This window comes from Pyrgilauda ruficollis, unplaced genomic scaffold (genome assembly GCF_017590135.1).
Source record: "Pyrgilauda ruficollis isolate IOZ18807 unplaced genomic scaffold, ASM1759013v1 scaffold1, whole genome shotgun sequence".
Taxonomy (NCBI): domain Eukaryota; kingdom Metazoa; phylum Chordata; class Aves; order Passeriformes; family Passeridae; genus Pyrgilauda; species Pyrgilauda ruficollis.
In genome coordinates this window covers 10,032,601-10,056,686 of record NW_024508100.1, presented here as the reverse complement: position 1 = coordinate 10,056,686, position 24,086 = coordinate 10,032,601, and the positions used below count along the sequence as shown (strand labels likewise).

General features: G+C 35.6%; 1 protein-coding gene across 3 annotated transcripts in view; it reads right to left on the bottom strand.

The window, feature by feature from the left end:
• The window catches only part of CPEB2 (cytoplasmic polyadenylation element binding protein 2), a 51,797-nt gene that overhangs the window by 9,388 nt on the left and 18,323 nt on the right, over positions 1–24,086 (bottom strand). The window contains exons 5-10 of one of the 3 annotated variants that reach the window (XM_041475788.1): positions 19,164–19,214; positions 12,648–12,671; positions 8,986–9,156; positions 7,310–7,399; positions 1,510–1,628; positions 1,107–1,221 (exon numbers count right to left, since the gene is read on the bottom strand). In XM_041475788.1, the coding sequence (XP_041331722.1) occupies positions 1,107–1,221; positions 1,510–1,628; positions 7,310–7,399; positions 8,986–9,156; positions 12,648–12,671; positions 19,164–19,214 (570 nt within the window). The remainder of the gene's footprint in view (positions 1–1,106; positions 1,222–1,509; positions 1,629–7,309; positions 7,400–8,985; positions 9,157–12,647; positions 12,672–19,163; positions 19,215–24,086) is intronic. The other 2 variants (XM_041475864.1, XM_041475950.1) reach the window with 2 other exon arrangements.

The following is a 24,086-nucleotide window of genomic DNA, read 5'->3' as shown; positions in this document are numbered from 1 at the left end:
CACAGTGCCATAAAGTTTCATTTTTACATATTCAGGGCATTTGCAAGCTGAGCATAAGAATGCATCCATTAAATTTATCACAGACATTCAGTACAGTAATATGGAGCACTGGACTGAATTTAAAGAAAAATTTATCTGTACTTGGAACATACTGTGTTTACACTCATTTACAGAGCTTGTATTACAGTCAAAAGTAGAGACTTAAAAGTAAAATACGAAAAAAGCTTGAGCATTGCAGGTCCAAGATAGAAAAGTTTAAGATTCTTTGTATCCCAAATTTGCACTATTACTTCTTGGTTTTCTTACATCTTTCATCTGAAAGTTCATCTTTCTCTAAGAATAAAATTCATTACTAGCTATGAGAGACTAATGAAATCCAGAAGCCATTCTAATAACTAAAGGGATTTGAACCACTATGGTTTGCTTCTACTTCCAACATTCACTGCAACCTACTTACTTCTAGTAACATCTAGGCCACCTAAAACATTGTAAAAGACTACTGAAGACAATCTGAAAAAAGCAGATTATCCAGGTTCATCAACCATTCCACAGCTACAGAAACATGTACTTTTCCCTTCACACCTCTGGCAAGAGTCTAGAAAGAGTCTAGAAAGAGTCCTGCAATGTCATATAATGTTGTGCCATGAAAGATAGTGCTAGCTCTCTGAATTTCTTCCTTTTTCCTCTACGCCTGCTTGCTCTAGTATTCTATCACTGGTGTTTGTGTGTGCACCCTGACAGCAGCAGCAGAGTAGCTAATGCACAATGACAAGCAGGTACAAATACCACTTCACAGTCATGGAGCAGGGCAGAGATGTTTCCATAGCATTATTTTAAAACCAAACTCTTTGTTTTGTGCTTCTTGTGACACAGCTTACACTACAGCTAGAGAGGTAATACTTTCCAGCAAATCTCAACGATGAATTGTGATTTATGGTCAAACATAGACAGTAGAAAAATTTAAGAATACATGAATATTGCACTATGGTTGAAACTACCAAGACTGTTCAATTTATATATCTATATCTAGCTACAAAAAATTATGCATAGTACAAATTCTTTCTAATTATTTCTTACTTTTAAAAATTGCCACAGATTCTACTCACCAGCTCTTAATGGTCTAGGAACTCCTCCAACAAAAATTGTTTTCCGAGGATCAAGTGGCTGTGAACCATCCATCACAAAGTCACTGTCACTTAGATTCCAGGGACGGATCTGAACCTATTAAATTGGGAAAGAAATTAGTATCCTACTTTAAGTTTCACTACAATGTGGAAATATGTTCATCAGCCTATATAAATTATTAGCCATAACCTCATTACTGCAGCATGTCTAGTTGCTGTGTTTTAATCCTATTCCAAATACTACAATTTTAAAACAATCCAAGTGTTCCAGATGCTGAGCTCTGCCAACAGTAGTTTAATTTTGATTTTTTTAATCTTCATAATTTCCAGTGCTGCTTTAGACAGATGGCAGCCATAGCCTGCAGGCCACAGACTGTGTACTTACTGGCTTGTCCTTGATAGTGGGGCTGGAAACACATAGATAGAGCTTTCCATCTTCTTCAATGCAGGCATCAATCAGGGCCTGTACAGAACTCTCTTCTTGGAACAGGAGGAATGCGTAACCTGGAAAAAACCCCCAAACCAATTAACTGATTTTCTCTTATCTTTATTTTACAGAATCATCTTTGCCACTAATTTTTCCATACAAAAGAAAGTCAAACCAATTCTTTCATATTAGAAATTTTCTTTAACTATGTACTGTATTGCCATAATTAACAGAACTTCCATCCGTAAAGTAATTGTCAGATGAGACTAACAACTAAATAAAAGCAAACGTGTCTGCTCTATCACACACTGTAAGTTTAGGCTAAACACCATTCACTGGCTGCAACGGACATAATACAATGAAAATCCCACTTGGCACAAAGGACTAATCTCTATTCTGGAGATTAGATCAAAGCATTTTATTACGTAAGTGACCCAGCAAACCTTTCAAACATTACCAAAAAAAAAGAATTAAAATGCTTATTTAATGCTACATAAAACCAAACAGACAAGCTGACACATTACTTTCACAGTTACAGTATGAGATACACTAAATTTGTTACTTTACAAATAACTCAATAGCTTAATTAGGGTTGTATACTAAAATAAACTTTAAAGGGACTATAACTCACATTTCTTGCTGAGATTACAAGCAAGTTTAGAATTTTCACACAAAGTTATGTTTTATGACTTTGACGGAGAAGTAAATGCTGATGCAGCTGCCCTACAGTGGGCTTTGGAAAAGGGAACATGGATGCTTTACCAAGCCTTTTGGAAACCTTGCTGTATTTCTGAGAGAAGCTAATTAACCACCAGCCACTTCTTACTGCGAACAGACACTGTAGGTCATCAAGGTAAAGGTGGTAGGATGTATCTTGAAGACCATTAAAGAATCAGTGCATTAACAATGTAAGATTTAAGAAACAAATGTACAACTGATTTTAGACATGTGGGAACAAGAACAGGATTTTAAGAAAAAGCTGTAAGGTCTATACTGGTCCTCTCAATAAGTTGTACCTTATTTCTTACCCCTGATACCACAGTCCCATCACAGCTACATAAAAGGGACACGTGACAGGATTTTATGTATTCTGTATTTTTTATCTTACTTAGTTTCATAACAAATATGTCATAGGGAATCTTTGGACTTGGGCTGAAGCATTTTCTTGTAAAGTCTATTCTTCACTGCTGAACTATAATTTTTTAATGATGACCTGTTTAACTTAAGTTTAATCAGAAATCATTTAGATTCAAAATCTGTTTTAATGGGGATATATTACAGTATTTATCACAGAATTTAAAATCCACGTATTACCCATGCAAACTCAGTGAATGAGGGCATGTGACAATTGGCATGGGTGACACAAGCTCCATGTAACTGTCCTTACTTGGTCAGAAGCACACACATTCCAGTTTGAACAGAGCGCCCAGTACAAGAATGATGGGAGTGCAAAAAATTATGGGAGTGCAAAAACTTGATTAATCAAAGGGTGGGTTAATTGCACATGATACTGTCTAAGGAATCAGACATACAAAGATTCTTCAGATACTGATTTTTCATCAGTTCTTTTCCTAATGCAGTTCAAAGGTACTGCCATATGGCTCCAGATACACAAGGCTGGTAAGTGCCTCCATATAATCTACCACCTCTGTATCTGCAGCTATTAATGTGCTTAACTGCAGCAACTTGCAAAAATATAGAAAATTCAAGTACAAGAACTCAAGGAGTGATAAAGATCATTACAGATCTCACAGAACATTCTGAGTTGGATGTGACACAAAAATCTCTGAGTCCATCTGTTGAGTGAATGGCCCATATAGGGACTGAATCCACAACCTGGATTGTTATTAGCATCATGCTCTAAACAACGGAGCGCATCTCAGGGTCACTTCATTCTACCACTTCTGACATGGAAAGGAAAGCAGTAGAGAAAATATGCATTAATACAGCCTCCTCAACCTCAACTGAAAAACATATACTCATGTCTTGGTTTATCCCACTTAATTAAAAGCCTCAGAAAGCTCAGCTGTACTACTCCCCTCTCAGGACGAAGTTAGACTGTAGCAGCAAACTGGTCTGTCTGTAGTTTTGCTCCACAGCTCTAGACCTTCAATGATTTATAATGCTCACTAAAGAGATGGATTGGTGAGCACAAGGAACAGAAAGCACATCAGGTGAGTTTGAAAAGCTGAGATGAAGATTCCTACCAAATTAAAACTTTTCATAGTATTCATTAAAACTTTTTGTTGATATTCATTATTTAAAGAACAAATCAAAAGCAAAGCATTCTGAACTAGATTCATGCTAACATGATTTTCTTAGCAAGGAAAAAAATTATTTATTTCAAAGTAGTATGAAAGTTTATCAGAGGGAGAAAACATGCTTCTTGTTATGCATATTCTGTGTAGAAATCGGAGAGAAGCTTTAAGTTTTATCAACCTCCAGCTAATTCCTGTCACTAATGGCTTAGAGTCAAGAAAATCATTGCAAGCCAGCATGGCACTGCCCCTGTAGTACCATGCAGTGGTATTTTGTGTTGGGGCTGGTTCCTCCACTGTCCTGACAGACTCTCCACAATGGGCACTAAATGGCCTCAGTATAGTGCAATTCTTGCCTAGAGACTGCTGCACCTTAACTTAAATCAGAAAGAATCAGCCCAAGCTGCAGGTTAATACAATGGATCTACCTAACCCATCTTTCAGTTTTTCCTTTAGTCGTCTTTGATGGAGAATAAACTCCAAAACACATGTGAGGTGAAAAAATGTGCTGCACTATATTTGTGAGACCCATGTATCTAGTCTTTTGGATATCCTCGGTCTGGGTAAATGAGTCAAGCTCAATGTGCTTATGTTACAGCAACCCAAATTGCTCTCTATACTTCACTGGCTGTACTGGCCAGATTCACATTGATTAAAGGAAGCTTAGACACCCATCACTCATGAAGATACCTACAGTTGCCTGAATCCTGAGTTTGATCCTATCCAGTGTGATCAGAGTAGCAGGTAACAAGTTCAAGAGAACTTGTATGGACCTGGGGTTTTGCTTCTGAAACTAGAAGCAGAACATTTCCAACCTGAGTTTTTCAGCTAGTCAGCTCTGAGTTAGTAACTGGGAACCTCGAAGAAAGAAGTTACTGCACAACTATTGTCATACAAGGCAGCAGAAACAACTAGCTAGAATAAGGCTGGGGACACTGTTGTGTTTAAATCAGATTATCCTCTGAGACTGACTATAAATAGTACAGAGGTCACAAACCACTGGATGTATTTTGGAAAGCATTTTTTGAATTTCCATATCTTTATGGCACCCTTTATTTGTGAGCTTCATTATCAGAAGGAGGAGTCCTCAACCCAGCAAGTTACTTTGGACATGTGTATTGTTTCACAACTAAGTGTATTTGCCAACTACGTAATAACACGAGTTATGATAAACAGTGGCAAGTCAGAAAGGAAGGAATTCTGCATCACAGTTGGCAGATCACTGTTACAGACTTTGTACTTTGAGCTCAACTGAGGGTTTTTTTCAGAACAGAGCTTCCTTGTAAGATCAGTGTAAAGTTGTAAAAATTCCTGTTATGTTTTTATGTAATTTTGTGGTGAACCAACACAAAATGTAATTAGTTAATAACAAGCAGTTGGTGTTTCTCAGGAGGCAGCCAGCCTTGATGGATCAAGACACTTTCTGAATTTCTTTCAGCAAGGAAACGCTTATTATGAACTTGGCCTTCCCTCAGGACCTTCTGTAAGCAGAGAGCTTGGAAGGAAGCACAGCCTGGAAAACTGAACATTCACAAAAAAAAAAAAAAAAAAAAAAAAACAAAAAACCAAACAAAAAAAACCCCCCAAAAACAATCAAAACCAAAACAGGCTTAATCTCTTCACCACAGAGAAGACTTACATGAATTAGTCCAGAATGGCCTAATTCTGAAATGTCTTTGGAAAGCAATACTATAGCAAATATCTAATGCAACTGAACAAAAAAAGATATAGACACTGAATGAATTTCATGCACAGTGACAATTTAGAAAATGGAGACAGAAAATAATAGAAAACATTAATTCCCTGAACTAATATAGTATGTATTTCTCAACTGGTAATTACTGATTAATCTCAAAGCTTTATTTTGCCTATCTGTAGCCATTTCAGACATCTTATTAATACATGTATACATGGTTCTTGTCTGTTCACACAAGTAACACCAATGAAAGACAATTTTTAATGAAATTCTATTACAAAATAATTATGAGTCACATGTATTGCATTGAACAAAAGAGATATGTACACAGTAACACTCAGCAGTTGTATGTTTCCAGAGTATTTACAAAGAGAAATCAACACTGTATTTTAAATGTGTTAGGCTACATACAAAAAATACTGAATAATGCACCAAACTAAAAATTAGGCTGAAGTGTTAAGACAGAACATTAAATGCTTTTATTTTTCAAGTAAGGATCAGTTAATCATGGGAAATCAACTTAGCACTTAGGTTGCTAATGTTTCCTGAATTAATTAGATCAACACACTGAAGTTCTTTTATTTGTATTCTCTGCCTTTAAGAAGCTCTACTTACAACACAGTTTGGGCTCTGTTCTTACTGCAGTAATTATAAACAACCCAACTATATGAAAAAGCTTTATCAAATAAGGAAGTCTGAAAATACATCCTTAAGATGTTCAGATGCTGATATAGGACTATCTCCTTGGAAACGAATGCCAGAATCCATTCCTTTCAGGTAAGAATATATTATATCTTCCGTCTTCTATATATTCATCACAGACTCTATGAGATGCACCTTCTTCAAAGAGTTCCTTGGGAATTTCTCTTGGTAATTTATGAAGAGAGATGCAGTCTAAGATAATCAAATTTAACTTGACAGTAGCTTTGTGGGCTGGGCTGACAATCAAAAAAGCCAAAGTCTCTGTTTGACTTAGAATTTTCATGCAGCATTCATAAATGCTTTTCAAATGCTTTCAATTCCATTTCCCACTCTTTAGACTGCCCATTGGGGATAATAATCCTGTCTCTTCCCCAGCAAAGATGCACAGATAAATAAAGAATCAGTTTACAAAAGAACTATGCCTACATTTGTCACTTCCACAGAACGAATGAATTGCTGCATTCTCTACAAAATCAATAATTTCTGCATCGCTTTCATGTCTGGATCACACTTCTGCATTTATTTTATAGGTAACAATACATGACTGCACATGTACAGATACACTTGATCTACAGAATTGTTTTTCCAACACTTTGTAAGTAATAGCAAAAAATCTAATCTAACAGCAGCACTAGAAATGTTTTTGTTTTTTTTAAATCAATATTTAACCATTTAACAAAAAGATTGGATCTTCAACAGGAAGTTCATATCCTAAAAGTGAAAGATGCACATTTTATTATCTTGACCAGATAAGCAAATGCATCCTTCCGCATCCTGTCTTTAACTTCCTAGGAAAATATTTATCTAAGATTTTGTCTTAAAAAATTAGATCAAATTTCAGTACTGGAAACTAGACAGAAATACAAATACAGAAGTGATGATCAATGATGCATAGAACTAGAGAGTATTGACCTGATCAGGTTCAGTAACAAAACAACAGGTTTCAGACTGTATGTACAGGAACCACACCTGCACCTGCACTGAAACAACAGATTTAATTGTTCACAGGGACTCTACATTATACCCTTTGGAAAAAGATGAAACAGTTTCCCAGAGCAAGATTTGCACTCAGTAACAGGTCAAAACCTTCCAACTCTCTTACCTTTTGGTGGAAAATAGGACTTGCTCTCTGCTTTGTGAGGCCAGTCTACTACCAAGGGCCCAAATCGTCTGAAGCTAGCAGTAATTTCATCTAAAAACATGTAAAATAGTTGCAATTAAAGGAAATTACATAATTCAATGAAAAAATACTATCAAGCAAAGACCTTTGCTTCTAGCAAAGGCTGACATTTCACAGGAAGAAAAACAAAAAAAAATGTACAAGTTTCATAAGCAAAAGACTTAAATAGATGCATCTTCCAGAGTGTTAATATTTATACAATGTATTTCCAGTGATTTTAATCTTACATTTGTTTTTTATTGCTTAAAAACAGCAGCATTTCAGAAGCATATGGGCAACTAAAGCCATTTGTGGAAAATTGTGTGGTACTCCCCTAAATTCAAATAAGAATCTGGCTTGAATGAAATCAAATAAATTTACTGCTTAGTGATGTACAGTTCAGAGCTTTGTAAGTAGATATTTATATACCAAGTAACACCACAATTAACATGCTAGCAGTTTCCTACATATAGGAAACGTACAGGATATCTGCCCTATAGCAGACACTATGCATCAGAGACAGAAATTTAAAATTGTCTATTTAGAGGTGCTTCCAACAACCATGAATAGCCTTGCTGCAAGATCTACTATGCCCCTTGCACAACTTTCTGAGTTCTTTCTATCCCAGCCACACCTACATGTCAGTGACTGGAAAAGCCTTGGCCATGGGTTAAAAATACTCTGAATTATATAAAAGCAGCAACTCAAACACAAGTATGATCAATTTCTTTCAGTCATATCCTGCCACTATCATATAAACAGGGAGGAGAGAAATAAGACGTATTTCCATGTGTTTTTTTTTAGCATTAGTATTATAGGCAACTGTGCTGAAGCATATCAAAATAAATCCCTTAGCAGATTATAGGAGAGCATCTCAAAGAAAAATGGAACAAAAATCTGGTCTTTCCATGTCTGAAAGTTAAACAAAGTCAGCTTATTTGGTTTGCATGTTATCCTAGGATCACCATGAACCTCCTAACAGGACTTCCATTTACATTAGAAAGTTAACGTGCAATTTACATTTATCTGCACAGGAGAAACCTCATACTAAACAGCACAATTATTTCAAATCACCACTAGTGTACAAAGCAATTTCAGCTGGCTAACAATTAGAGTTTCTGTAGTATAGTCTCTGTTCAACGCATCAAGAGTGCTCTGCTGCTTGACCTTGCTCTGCCTAAGTTTCTCTGTTTCTCATCAGGAATAACATTAACCTTTCTATATCACTGCTGAGACCTTCAGATAACAGTAAAATAGATATGAAATTCATTTACGAATGGAAATTTCCTATGACTACAGAATAAAGCAGGCACAGCTAGAGGAGGGCTAAGATGTATTTGAAAGGAATATGCAGGATAAGCAGGAGCACACACTCCAGGCATTACACACAACTCTAATCTCCATGTGCAGACTCTGAAACAACTGCACCATCCCAAAACCAAAAAAGATGATACTAAGCTCAACATACCCACCAACTTACATCAAGAACAAGTAGTTACAAAAGCCTTTTGCACAACATTTTGCTGAGTGGCTCATTTTTACTACTTAAGTCAGGCTTTTCATGACCTGTTTTTGTTTCTCCCTCCAAACATAGTCTGCTCGGATTTCAGGCAGCTCACCTTCATCAATATCTGGTGGAAGACCTCCAACGAACACTTTCCGAGAAAAACGCTCAATTCGTTCTCCGTTCTGATGAGCTGAATAGCAGGTAGGGGAATTCAAGACTCCAACTTGATCACTGTGACCATCATCCAGCAAGCCATCATCTATTGGGAAGAGGGAAGAACGGCCTTAAAAAGAAAAGATAACAATGTACATTAAATAATTTTGTGGCAGTACGTGGTGTTGTAATTTTAGGGAATGGGGAATAGCAGTCTGGAGAGTCAAAGTGAAAATACCAAGATATTAGAAAAGTTGACATTAGTTTTAAGAAAAATTAGGAGAATGAAAAAATGTGTTAAACTTCAAAATGGAATTTCAAGATTGCAAGCTGACATCACTCTAAGTGTAATACTTCATATTACATTATATGGTAATTGCTCTGCGGCATCCAGTAGATAAGTGGTAACTTTGTTTTAATTAAAGGGTCTCATTTATGAAAAGAAAGTAATAAAGACTGTTTAAGTGAGTTTTGTTAGTCTGCCTTTGGTTTAGCTTCAGGTTAAACTGATAACTTCCTCTACCTGAATAACTACAGTGTATATAAACCCCTTAAATTTTAATTGAACAGGGAAACAGAAACATCACTATCACAACTTTCAAACATGTATTTCTAAAGGTCTCGGATGCTGCTAACATAAGAATATACTCAATTTCTAAGAAAGCAAAAGAGAATTTTACTAAAAGCGTAAAATGTAACACTTGAAAAACGAGGTCACAATGCTGATTTATTCTTCTCACTCTCAATTTACTACAGTATTGGAGGGAAGCCTTGTGGTGGTTCCTAACATGTAAACTCCAGTGAGTTTACTGTTACCCTGAAAAGCAAGTGTAAAATCTGAGAAGTTCACAGGATGGCTTTGCAAATGCAATCTGACCCAAACAGACACTTAAGAGCACAGAGGGAAGTGAAAAATATGGTAATTCTTTCCCACATGTTTCTTCCCCATTTCATATTTACAAATTTTGTAGAACTCTGAACAAAAAAAACATAAAATTCAGAAGGCCAGGATATTTATCTTGGCATATTCAATCTTTTATTGCTTTAGTCAGCAACATTAATGATAGTTTCAAATTCAGAAGTCAGTCTTTCAACTACAAAAAGCCCCAAAAGAAAGACTTTGTGAAGCAAAACAAATGATCCACATCACCACTTCTTCTGAAATGCCATTTTCCCTGTTTGCCACTCATTTAAAAAATAATTATTAATTAAACTGCTTTCCCAAAAGAAGCAAGAAAGCCAAATCAAAAAACAACCTAGCACACTTTTGGGAAGCAAGCTAATTTGTCATTTTAAATAGACTACTTCTTCCAGACTCACCCACTGAAAACCCACAGTTAGGACCAGCAGGTCCCTGGTAGCTGAGTCTGCAGTACCTTGGCTGTGAGCAATACTGCAGTCTGTAACTCTCCAACTCAGGAGAACATCAGCCATAAAGCCTGGTAGGAATAGCAGCAGATCCAGGGCTGACAGCTGGGGGTGAGAACAGTCTGAAAGCCCTTTATTTCCAGAAGACCACCTCAGAATCAGGTGGTTAAAAGACGAGGGTGGAAAACAGACAGCAAATACTATGACCAATGACTTATGTTACAGTGATGCCTATTGACACTGATATGGTATCAACAAAAAAACTGAATGAAAGCACAGGACAATATAAAACAACCAAATATCAAAGTATCAAGAGGAGCACCAAATTAGAAGCAGGACTGCAGCACTGTACCAAGTAACAAAGAATGTTAACTACATCATTTTTGTGGTGGCATATTTGTGTCTTCAGCAGACATCCAATGAAGAGGAGTACAGCAAATGCAGAAAGCTATAGTAGGCTCCTCCTTTCCATTAGAATTGGTGATAGGCATGGTTTGAGAATGACTAGTGGGAGCAAGAGATGCTTGGTCTCCTAAGAACACATTCTACAGGTCTGCAACAGATCAGCAGAGTTGCTGGACAAAGTGGAAGCATGTAGCTGGTCCTCAGTGGGACAGAAAAGTGAACAAGCAATGGAGACACACAGTTAACATAGCTGGATGAAGCAGGCAAGAAGATTGCTCTTGTGTATCAACTATTTAGGCATGAGAGGAGCGAGACTGAATTTATTACTGTAGCAGCTGCATACTATAGATATAAATTTTAGTTATGAAGACAAGTAAGAATGATCAAATCTTTAAGATGTATATGAACAAGTGTTAAGGTTTGGTTGCGCAACCAAGAAAGTTGCATGCAATGAATTTCTGAATTACTAAAGTGAATGATGGAGAAGATGGAGCTGTTACCATAATAACAGTGACAGGAAGAAGTGCATAATAGAAGAAATAAGACTCATATTGCAGGAACCTGCAGGTAACTGAAAGTGGAACTTTTAAGACATTCCACTAATAGAGAAGAGTTATTCTCAATATCTTAAATATAAAATTACTGTATTTTAGCTTGGTTTATAAAAAGTGCTTCTTAAAAAATAAAACTTAAAATATAGACAAGTATAAAATGGTGAAAACAGTCTTAGAATAACCTTCAGAATAATTTTTTACCCACAGACCCATGTTAAAGTCTAAGAACAATGAGAATCATTCTTTACAAATAGAACCAGCAGAACACGTTCTGAAGTGATACCGGAGAGTTCAGTTTAACTTTAATGTGGGTAAAAGTTTGCCAAAAGCACTGTAGCTCATCTGAGAGCTAAGGTGACATGAAGGACAACAGATAAACACGTTCAGACTAATATGGTCTGTATGATTCCTATTACTTTCTTCTCCACCCTCTTCACTTGTAAATGTCTCTCAGATAAAGAAAGCAGAAAGGTAATTTGAATTTCCATTTCAACAGGCCTTTGCAATTCTCCTGATGACTACGAATAAAATGAACTAGCCCTTCTAAATACTTGTTTCTTTTTGTTTTATGACAATAAAAAAATAAGCAGAATCTGGCAGGAATTGTCGAAATGACTGATTACATCCACTGGCCATGATCTACAATATCATCTCTCTCTAGATTACAGCTACCAAGCACTAGGTTGTGAACCAATGCAGAGACCAACACAGACACATGAACTGATGTGCATGTGGTGAATACCAGAAGCGACCAAAGATCTTGGTAGTTTTTTCTTGCATGTTTTATATGGTCTTTATAACAACTTCACATCACATCCTAGCACAGTTAAAACAGAGCTCTTCAAGGTTAGTGAGCACATATTGGCTTATACTATGAAGATCTGTTTACTGCTTCTAAGAACAGTCTACTAGATTTCTTGCTAAGTTTATGAAAGGCTTTTTGCTTTTACTCTGTACTTTACCAATTCTACAGAAGCAAAAGGAGTTAGAAGGACAACTAGCAAACTGTATACTTTTAAAGGGGGTAATGACTGCAAGCAGTAGCCATTAGCATAAACTATATCATGATTAGAACTGCAGTTTTTAACTGATTAAAGGATTTTCAATTCAGACTCTAATAGAACAATGATCATAACAATCCAGACTATACTCCTCCTTCCCTCACACCCTCCATTGTCCCCAAACTAAGATAACATGCAGATAAGCAATTACAATCAATAATCTGGATTAATTAATCATAATGATCAGTAACAGATCAGAATTAATCGAACTGTAACAAACAGAAGTGAATTACCTCGTCTTCGCCCATAACTCCTCGCTGCATGCAAACAAAGGACAAATTGTAAAATGTCAAATAACTGTATCATGCCCACAGACTAAAATATTTAAGATACAAAGAACCATGTGGGTAACCAGTAAGTAAAAATCTGTACTTGGTACTGATAATTGTAGATGAGAATGCATTAAAGTCTCACATAAATACCAAACTATTTTACTACTAAATTCATGTTAACACCAGCTCTAAGTAAAATTCTTTAAAATATTTCAATGTCTTTAAACTTGATTTTCACTTCATGTTAATTATGGACTAATTAATTATGGGAACTTTACAATTCATCCTCAAAATGTGATTTGTATCTAACACAAGTGCCTAAATAACACACATATGGTATTGAAACTGTAAAAAGGAAAATACTACTGTAAAAAGCATGTAGCAAGTGTTAAATTAATCACAGACACATCCTGGTCCACATGGAACAGTTTGTACAGTCCTTTGCAGTGACAATGCAAATGCTGTAAGCCGTGACCTTCCTTTTTCATGAAAAGACCTAGCAGAAAATTAACCGCAAGGTTTTGTTTGAAACAAAAGATGCCTTGTACTAGCAAACGAAATCAGGGCACAAGTCACAAGAAATAGCATTGTATCAAAAACACTGCACAAAGGCAAAGCAACAATTTCGCATAGACTGCAAGTAAATCCAAGATTTTCCTAACTTTTGAGTTTTGCAAGATTCTTAAAGAGATCATGCTTGCAGCTACAGTTCAGAAGACCATACTGATTGCTTCTCTGCCTGAAGGCTAAAAACCTAAAAATAGACAGATTACTAATACAGAAACTATTAAGCTTTGTGCTATTTCTTAGTTACATTTCCACCAAGTATTTTCTATTCCTGTTTAACAGACTCAGTATCTGAGAAAAAATACTTTAATCATTACACAGTGGAATTAAGTATCCAAATAGATGTTACTATTAACCATAAGATCATAGCAACATTTAGGAACAGACTGCTGTGTCTTGGCATTATTGTTTTGATTTTACGAGGCCTCTACACACACACTTCTCCTAAAGGCAACTGTTGTTCTGGGCCACTGAAATACATATAGACTCAAAATCACTGATTCATAAATGTCATTCATTGTTCCATTCCCATATTATGAAATTCTTATATCCTGGTACTTCCTATTTGATTAGGGGTCTTCAAAAATTTTAGTAGATATAGTATTTTTTCCCTTTGTTATCTTGATCCCTTTTGACAAGAAATTCAGTGGATTGCTTATGGAACTGAAAAATCTTTCTTGTTTTTGCTCCCTTAGAAAAGTTATTTTTACACAACAGTCATCATCCTTCTATCCAATTTGCACTGAACTTGCTTTCAGATTTATTCTCACCTGAAATAATTATTATTGAAGAGAATTGTTTTTGTGTAAAGGTTTTCAGATCCTTAACATTTCTACTGGAAAGCCAAAACAGAAAAATACATTTTGTGAAAGAGACCTGGGTATCTAAACAAGTGGAAACACTTTAATTAAGATTTCTGACATCAAACCAGAATCCACAAAACAGTGTACTCTTCTGTGCGATCAGCTCTCTCACTAGGTGCTGGGGAGACTGATGCTGAGCTTCAGACATGTTTTCTCCCTGAAGCCAGGCCCTCAGAAGACACGCAGTCCTGGGTCAGTGTTGCAGCATGTACAAATCTTCTCTGACTCCCGGCCAAAGCGACTCCCACATAGCATTAGCAGCAGCGTCACTAAACCCTCGCCTAGCCCCCACACGCTTTCTTTTTTTTTAAAATAAATTCCATCCATAAATAAAACTCGAGTAAGCAGGGAAAATTCAAGGGCAGCCCATCCACAGCAATGTCTGCAGTGTTGTGTTCTCTCTCAAAGGTTAATACAGTGATGCATACTAATATTCATCTTTCGGCACAAGTGTCAGGATACTGCTTTTCTTTTTTTCTACCCCTTTCAGCCTACCAAACCAGCTCAGCTATTTTCTTAAATTTTCATAGTTACGACAAGTGATATGCAGAAAAATATTTTGTTACAGAACAAGTGAAGTTTTCTTCTTTGTGCATTCAAAGAAGGGAATCAGTAATTTTAAGAAAAAACAAAGTTATTAAAATGTTAAAAACCCCTATGCAGTTAAAACAGTAGATGGTGCAGTATTTTATATATATGGAAATTGCAACGATGTACCAAAGTTATCTGTGTATTTCCTGCTTCAGCAAAACAATGACATCAGGGAAAATGGGAGAAAAACTACCTGATGTTGTCACATCATATACTTTAATTGTATGGCAAACCTTCCTCCCTAAAATTTATCTGTCTTGCTCATTTAGAGTACAAAGAGGTTGCACTAGAGTGTGGGCAGGGATTTAGTGCTATTTTGCATCTAGAAAAATGCAGATTTTCTGTATTTATTAAAATAATATGCATATAATGTTTTACACAGTATAGAGCACACATGCTTACAGAGCATGGCAGCTGTATAAATATAGTTAATTGCAGGTTTACCCATACATCAAGACTATACAGATGTATTTAACATACACATAATCAGTGCACATGTTTATAGATAAATTAATTGCAGGGAAGATGGCTCTTTTGGAAAAGGCTGGACACTACAGGCAAATAACTGATTTTCAGCAACAAAAAGGGAGAGATTTAACTGTTTTCCTTAACTTGTCCAAATACTAAGTTATACAGAAATTTGTCTTTTATTTTATAAAGCTGGATATTTTAATTAGCCAGTAACTTGGAAAGATTTCAAATGAGTGAGAATGCATGAAAGACACTTTTATTCTAGAAAATATCAATTATGCAACACATACAAGAAGTATAATGATGCCAGATAAAACGAAATCCAGTAACACTGGAACCTCCCAAAATTAAGAGTGCTGTATATACAACAAAGACATTCCCTTTTAGCTAAAACCTTCTTTTTCTATATCCCTGAAGTTGCATGCTAATACAGCTTACACCCATTAGAAAAATTAAAATCCCCCTTTCTGCAATGCAAATCAGGTCACAGATTTAAGACATAAATAAATACATTTGTTATGCATGCTTATCTAAAATCGAGACAATAGAACTGTACATTATGTGAGCAATGCTACCACAAAGACACCAAATGTATGGTTTCATTTTATTCAGACACATATTTCACCAGAGATCAAATATACACATATTGCAAGAACTCAGCTGAATGACTAAGCTGAATTAAAAATACTATGTTGTGTATCAGGAAAAACTACCAGGCAAACTTCCTACAAAGATAAAATACTATTTGTCACCAACACTGCAACACAACGATCAAATAGTGACAGACATGACAAAGCCTTTTTCATTAATAACTGTAATTTAAAGAAATCTATAAACAGTTACAGCAATAATTTACCAAGAGTCTAGACTAAAGGAGGTAGATGCCCAATTCCCATTTCTTTCTATTGGATTTGGGCGCCCAAATTCCGTTTAGATTTCTTTAGAAATAACACCTTCATAGATTTTAAGGCTGAAAGACATCATTAGGACCATTCAATCTTGGCATGCCTATAAGACTACAGAAGTTTATTTAGCAATTCCTGTATAGGAATTTTAGTAATTTGTGATTGAAGTAATTTAGTAATTCCTGATTGAAGTGCTTTCTTTAGAAGCACAACCAGTTACATTATTTGTAAGAAGTCTAATGCGCCCTTGCTAAACTAATCAAATGGGGAATTATGTTTCAACAGCAACTGAAAAAATTCAATGCTTTAAAACAACAGAAAGTGATGGAAACCCCTTAATGGGGAAAAACACCCTACATCCCAATAAACTTGACTCTTGCATTATTACTTGCTTCAAAAATTTTCTCCCTAAGCTGAGAAAGCTGCAGTCAGGTATACCCCTTCCAAAGTATCTTTTTTTTTTTTTTTTTTTTTTTTTTTTTTTTTTTTTTACAGCTTAAGCTGAAACAGATACATAATTATACATAATTTATTAAACACATAAATCAGGTTTCTTTAGTTCATTTCATTAATTTAAATAATGAAAACTGTAAATATTATTAGGTACAGTTCAGTAAGTACATTTTAAATGAGCTGGGAAAAAAAATCTATCATTTAAGAAGAGGAAAAACTACCTAAAAAAAGTTTTATCTAGAAGTGCTTAGTCTTAAAAGGTCTGCACAATTTCAACCTGGGTCATGTTAGAATCTTTCTGGAATCCAGAGACACCACTTCACTAAATTAATCTCACTAAAATCCAGAGAGGGTTGGTGTTAAGTATTAGTGCATGCATAAATGGGCAAAGGATGTTTAAAAATATTTGTGATTTGCTTTCATAAAGGTCTGGTATTCCTGCTCTTCCTCATAGCTACTACAGTACTTACTGTGAAATGAAGGGACAAATGTGGAGTCTGAATTACCAACTCTTCTTTTCCCCAGTTTCCCCCCAAAGCACCAGTTACAGGGATAGAGGGCAGTGTTAGCTTGAACCCACTTAAGTAGAGAAAGAAATTGGAGTTTACAAGTTCATCAACAGGTGTTCAAACCATAATTCTCATTACTGCACATTTGGAGGAAGTCCTCAATTCTTGCTGAGAAATAAAGGCTGTGAAGAGTCTGAGCAGCTGGAGCTTCCCAGAAGCTGTTTCTAGTGCTTCTGTTCTCGAGCTGCAAGAAGCTGCAGTTACGACATGCCAATCTGAAGGGGCTCTGAAGAGCGTTCCTGACTGCCCTGGCCTGCACTGACATCAGACTCCAGCCATGTGGTAGAGACCAGGTGTCTACAGAACAAGGCTCTGAACTAAACTCTGAAGGGCATAATTTAAAAAATTGTATTGCAGCACCTTTTAGATACTTAAACTGTTATTTTTATCTCACTTACTGAAGGCTGAAAATAATATTGCAGCTTTTAAAGAGGACAGCAGTCACACTAAGTGCTACCTTTCAAAGTACAAGAGAAACCACATAAGCATTAAAAGCAATATATTTTTCAGTGCATGTTCTAGCTTTGTGGCAAGATTTTAGGATAGACTGGTATCACTGTTTCTCCAGTATTCATGATAACAACAAACTCCTTCTTTCCTAGATATTTCACAGAGTAACAATAGCTCCCATGGGCTTTTTTTAGCATGCAAAACTCTAAAAACTGAAGTTCATCATTCTAAGTAAAATTAAACTAATTAAAATATTAATTTCTTACAGCCATCTCACTGAAATACTCCAGTTTCTCTTCACACCTTCCCATTTAGAATTTCCTTGTACAGCGGCAGATAATGACAATTGCACATATACTACCTGAACAAACCAGTTTGCAGAATAGGTCTTAAAGCTGCAGTTAAATACAGAAAGTAAAATGTTGTAAATGTTGTGACAACAAGCACATTGATATTCAGTGTAGAGGAATCAATATAGTGTTGGCTAAACACAGATTTTATTTCTATAGTTAAGCACCTATTTTTTTTTTTTCCAAGATACTCCATTATCTTAAAGTTACCTATTCAATACCAAAGGACCTACTTCTCCAAATGGCCATTGTGCAGTATTTTCCTTTACTAGGCATAACGATAAATCTTAATTTCCTTAAAATTTTAAACATTTGCTCAGTGTTATGCAGGGAAAATAGAGATTTGTTTGCATTTTATATCCATTTGCACAAGTATAAATGACTGTGCAGAATGGGTAAGGCAGTTAAAAAAAACCACCAAAACCTAACAACAACAAAAAACCCCTCCATATAATTTCAAACAGCAACAAATGTGTTCTGGCCATATTTTTTTATTAAGAGATCTTTACTGTTAACACTTAGACTCATCAAATGAATGACGAAAGTGTACTTCGTGTACAACAGCTTCCATGTCTTCTAATCTGGAGAAGTTGTGGCACTACAGCTCTAATTTTTCCCAAAGCAGAAAACACTTATGTGCAAAACCCCTGATTTATTATTGACTTAGATGGATTACCAAGCTGTGCTTCCTTCTTTAGCCTTGAACAAAGGCTAAAGTTCATGCCTTCACTGAGTAGCAGATGTTCATGAAGTCTGACCTACTGGGAGAGGAACATGAACATGAACTCTAACTTCAGCGTATTTCATGGTTAGATACGTGCTTGATAAAAGTCACTTTCAAAAACCCCAGCAAAAATAAAATGTTGTTTCACATGAGTGTAATACAAAGTGTCTAGTTCACTCTTTATTTACCTAATATAGAAAAACATGTTTCTGGCCTTCTTATTTTTCTAATTCCTGTTTCAGTACAATAGATTTCCTACAGCTCTTTGGAAAACACCCCTGGATTGCTTGAGAACAAAACAGAATAGTGCATCATTATGAACATTTCAGATTTCCAATAAGCTAAATATAATGAAAGTCTGTTGCAAGATTAGCTCTTGCCATTCAACTCCAAGAAATGGCAACAGTCCCATCAGTGTTGAAGACCAGAGGCAAGTAATTCAGTAACAGAACAGAACAGTATAATTTTATACCAACATGTCAGACTTAAACTAAGCTAGAGATAATTAGAAACTGTTACAAGATTAGAACTTACCATTTAACATCAGAAGATTGTCAGTCCCCGGATGTGGATAACTCAAGCGACCTTAAAAGAAAACAAAAACCAAAGAACAAAACAAATGCAGAGGTTTTAGCTATTTTTGCTAGAAAAAAATAATGAAAAAATCACTGCTTAGAATTTGCCTAAGGGAAATAAAGAGCTAATATTTAACTTCAAGCACATTAACCAACAATACCCTTGACCCAAGTTAAAGCTGACAAGAACAGACTTCTTAACCTTAATTCTCTGGTCATAAGATCTGCAGTGTACTTTGGGATCAGCTCCAATAGGATAAAGCCACTTTTTGTTTCATGACACCCAGAAATAGTGCTGACTGCTTTAGTCTTCTCTTTCACTGCGACTGTGAATAACTGCACTATGCACATTGCTTAACAGAGTGGCATTTCTACAACTTAATGCTTCTCTACTGAAGCAATTTAAGAAAAATCATGTTAATAAGAAATAAGGTATGCAAATTTTATTAACTGATTTATGACTGCATCTTGGTGTATTTCATATAACCCTGGAATGTAATATTTTTCATTAAGTCTAGCAACATTAGACCAGTAGCTTATCTACAGATTCAACAAAATTAAAGACTATTATAGATAAAATTTTCAGCATTTTAGTTGGAATAAAAAAATTACATGAAAACCTTATATCATGACATCAGAATTTTTCAAGAATTGCATTTTACTACACCAGTGGCATGTTATACTTTAGTACTTAAATGAATGGTTTAAAATGCACAGCTGAAGTGTCTGCTCACTACAAATTCCTTTTTATTAAAGGAGACTTTCTTTCTACAGGAAGCTGCAAACATACCAGTAGGGCACACTGACCTAGAGAGACATTTATAATAACTGCTGTGTTTGGAAAAACTGTGGTTAAATGTACAAAAAACTGCATTGCCATCTATCTTGCTATTCAAATATACTTGCTTGCTTATAATCTGAAGAACATTATATGTGAATACATATATGTGAATACTGTGACTTAAACATCTAAATCTTTTAAAGGAAATGGGAATGCTTGCAGAGGCATAAAGAAGAACCCAGTCTGGAAGCAGTGGGCATGTAGAACTCACACATTTTTAAAGGGTCATATATATGCAGACGGCTTGCAAGAAAAAGAAACCCCGGGGGGGAAAAAGAAAGAAAACTAAATCAGCAAGCTATATATATTAAGGCTATCTAGCAATCCTTATCATACTCTGTTTGGACCTCTACTGCTGGAAAACCCATGAGCTTAGTAGCAAGACTAGAAATGTAAGTAGTTCTGAGTCCCAAGGGACACCTTTGGGGTTAAATTAAAAATATTTTTGTTGTAAATCTGTAAATAATAGGGTTTAGGTTTTCCTCTTCTCCTTTAAGAAACCAACACGGTAACTTTCTGCCAAAAAAATAATTTGAAAATATACACATCACAAACTCTGAAATGTAAAACTTCAAAACAGCAAGATTAAGATAATTTAGGAAATTTTGTTCAGCCTTATTATTTTCAGGCATTGTGGAAAAAAAAGGTTTTTATACAGCTATGAACTATTTGTTGTCCCACAGATTTTATTATTGTAAGAATGGATGGTATCAGAACACCTGCAGATTAGGTAAGAACAATTTGCTGTTGAATTTGGAAGCACTGAAAGGCTAGGGCAGGCTCCAGGAGAAGGGCAGATTAATTCCACCTAGAAAGACTCTGCTGTCTTCTCTAACTCCAACAAAATCTTTGAGTAGGCTTAGGAAAAACAACAAACACAAAAACCTTTGTAGGAGCAAGCCCCTGTCTTATGTTTCTTGTCTTCAAAGTGTCCAGTTTTAATGTATTTCTTCTGTTATACTGAACATCTACAGTTCTATCTAATGTTTCTTGGAACTATAAAAATTCTACCTTCTAGCAATGCATGCTGGTAAAATGGGCAAAGAATCCGGAAAAAGGCGTATTTAAACTGCATCCTGGGAGCTGCCACAGCCCAGCCACGCGTATAATGAGTTACTCTGATATACTTCTCAGGTTTTTGCTCTATCAAGGCTAACATTCATTTGTCTAACTGCAAGAATTTCACAAGATCACTGCCATATCATGTTTATATACATTGCTATAGAAACATTTGTAACAGTATGAGGTGTTCCTTGCAAATCAGAATGCCGTATTTATTGAGAATAACAAATGAAATTGTGAGACATTATGTCAAATTTCCTTGACTCAGTGGTGACAGTCTTTCTCCCTATCTGAATTTTTCCTCTCTTCCCATGTAAGAAGAAAGACAAAGGATAGGGTTTTTTCCCCTGCAATTATTTCCTAAACAGAAGTCAGGTTTAAGGCCTAGTAGGAGAGAGAAGCTCACCAGTGTCAACACCTGGGGAGGAAAACTTCTAAAGAATAGTAATTTCTAGGTTTATGCAATTCTGCTTTTGCATTCTTTTGCTTCTTTCCTTTACAGCTTCACAAATAAGCTGCATCTGAAACACATATGCCAAGCTGAAATAATGAAGGACTGCTCACTGAGTGGAAGGGAAGGACTGCATCAGGCAGCTGGGCCCACCACTGCAGCCCAAAACCCCGTCTCATTGTTGGGGAGATGAATTTGCTAACTCAGATGGTGAATGATTTCAAGGTTAGAAAGGAAAACAACCAACAAAATATTCCATACACTACTGTATTGATACTTCTAAGTTTCATTTACATGGTTATTTCAAGGAAATCAGACTTTACTGCATTCTCGTGAACTAAACCCCTGTACTTTCTACCTGGTCTACCACTTGGACATACAACTTTAAGAACATTTTAAACATAGAATGTTTGCTTCCTTTTTCAAAATGCAATCACTGCTATTTATTTATAATGTTAGTTTAGGTTCTTCTCCCTCAGCTTAATCTGTTGAAGCAAAATGAATTATTTTCTAGGCTGTCCACCTTAATTTCATGACTGGTGAATTCAGAACATTTCACACATGGAACTGGGTTCAAGATCAGTTTAATACAGAGCTCAGACCACAGCATTTTTGAACAGGTTATTCTAGTTACATTTACTATATTAAGCCTCACTTAAAATATCAGTATGTAGAATACAAAAGATGGAGCACCATCTTGCAACAATTCATTATGCTTCTATCACACACATCTTTTCTAGCTGGCTATTTTCACTCTATGTTTTAGATGCATTTAAAAAAATATACCTTTTTAAGAACAAGGCACAAATCCTATCTAATCCCACACTGCTTCAATGTCAGTAATCTAGAACGGTATAAACCATTCAATGGTCTTCTAGCAGTTTCAGTGGCCTCCCCCTGCTTAAAAAAAGTAGTTTTAATAGTAAAGATGATTGAATAGTTTAAAGTCAGCTACCAATCAGTTATAAAATATCTAATATTTAAATAATAGATTTAGTCCATTCCTGAAAAATGTAAAGTAATTAATTTACTACCTCTCTATAGAACTTGTGTACAGATCCAAAATTTGCAATCCCCTACTATCTGGAAAAAAATAAAATGCCCAATATTACTTTTCTACAGAAGGTAATCAGAAAGATCATCACGTTACAGAAATTCTCTGTGCAAACCTGAACTTACAACTTCACCATGCTAATTAATAATTCTCATGTATTGTGGCTAAATTGAAACTAGCATTGCTAAGAAGCAGCAGGTATGCCTGACACTTCTTATACAACTACAGCTCTATTAAATCTAGCCTCCTCTTACTTATCTAAATGTAATTAATATTAACAGAACTGCCTGCCTCACACATTTCTCAATGCACTCTTCTGCGAGGACAGAAAAAAATTAAAAGCTTCAAATAAGTTTTGGTGGGCCATTTTATCCACTGAATCCAATTAAGAGTCTTGCTAATCCAAACATGAGGAAAGAGTAACAAACTTAGTTTTAGCAACATTCCTGTATTCTCATGTTACTGATGGGGCAAAAGAAATTTAAATTTTTGTAAACTTCTTCTTGGCATACTCACTTTTTATTTTAAGGCAAATTCAAATCTACTTTTAGAAATGCATACTTTTTATTCCTATTTAACTAAACTGTTGGAAGAATCCCCATATATTAGAACATTACTTCTATAAACATTACTGACTCAGATTCACGAGTTTAATACTTCATATGTACTCTCCCCCTTTTTAAAACAAGTCTTAATTTGTTGTATGAAGAGACTGAGAATCAAAACTCCTTACCCCTTTTCCTTATTTTCAAGAGATCCCCTGAGTAGAAGAGAAAAAGCTTCCAAGTCAAGCTTTTCCCAGTAAGAGTGAATGGCTGAGGATCACAGCAGTTTCAGAAAGGACAGTTTTGGAATCAGTGTAGTTAAGACAACAGCACAAACCCGTGTTTGGACAACACCTAGTTACAGAAAGCCTAGAAACTGCATTTTCCAATGCTTGCGTATGAACTGCGCAAGTCAGAACGAGGCCAAATGGGCTGTCTCTGACAGGACATGTATTCAGACAAATCAGTGGATCAGTCTTAAATATATTCTTTTATCAGAAAAAGTTTATATGAAAGAAAGAAGAAAATGTGTACGTAAGATTTCAAAGCCTTTTATGTGACATCTGACAGGCCATGTATTCAGACAAATCAGTGGATCAGTCTTAAATATATTCTTTTATCAGAAAAAGTTTATATGAAAGAAAGAAGAAACAATGTGTATGTAAGATTTCAAAGCCTTTTATGTGACGAGGGAGAGAATTTTTCCCTCTGTATTTTTTTCCAGCCTTAGAAATTATTTTCTTGGCACAATTTGAATTACTCTAGGAAAAAAATGTGAAGCTTTAAATTTCAGAGCTTCATAACACAAAATATAAAACAAATGTCTTTGAAAGAAAGGCAATGCTCTTTGTGCCACAATCTTTACTAGAAAGATGTTTAAAACAACAGGTAATTAATTCCATTAAATCAGTCTCCTCAATACTAATATA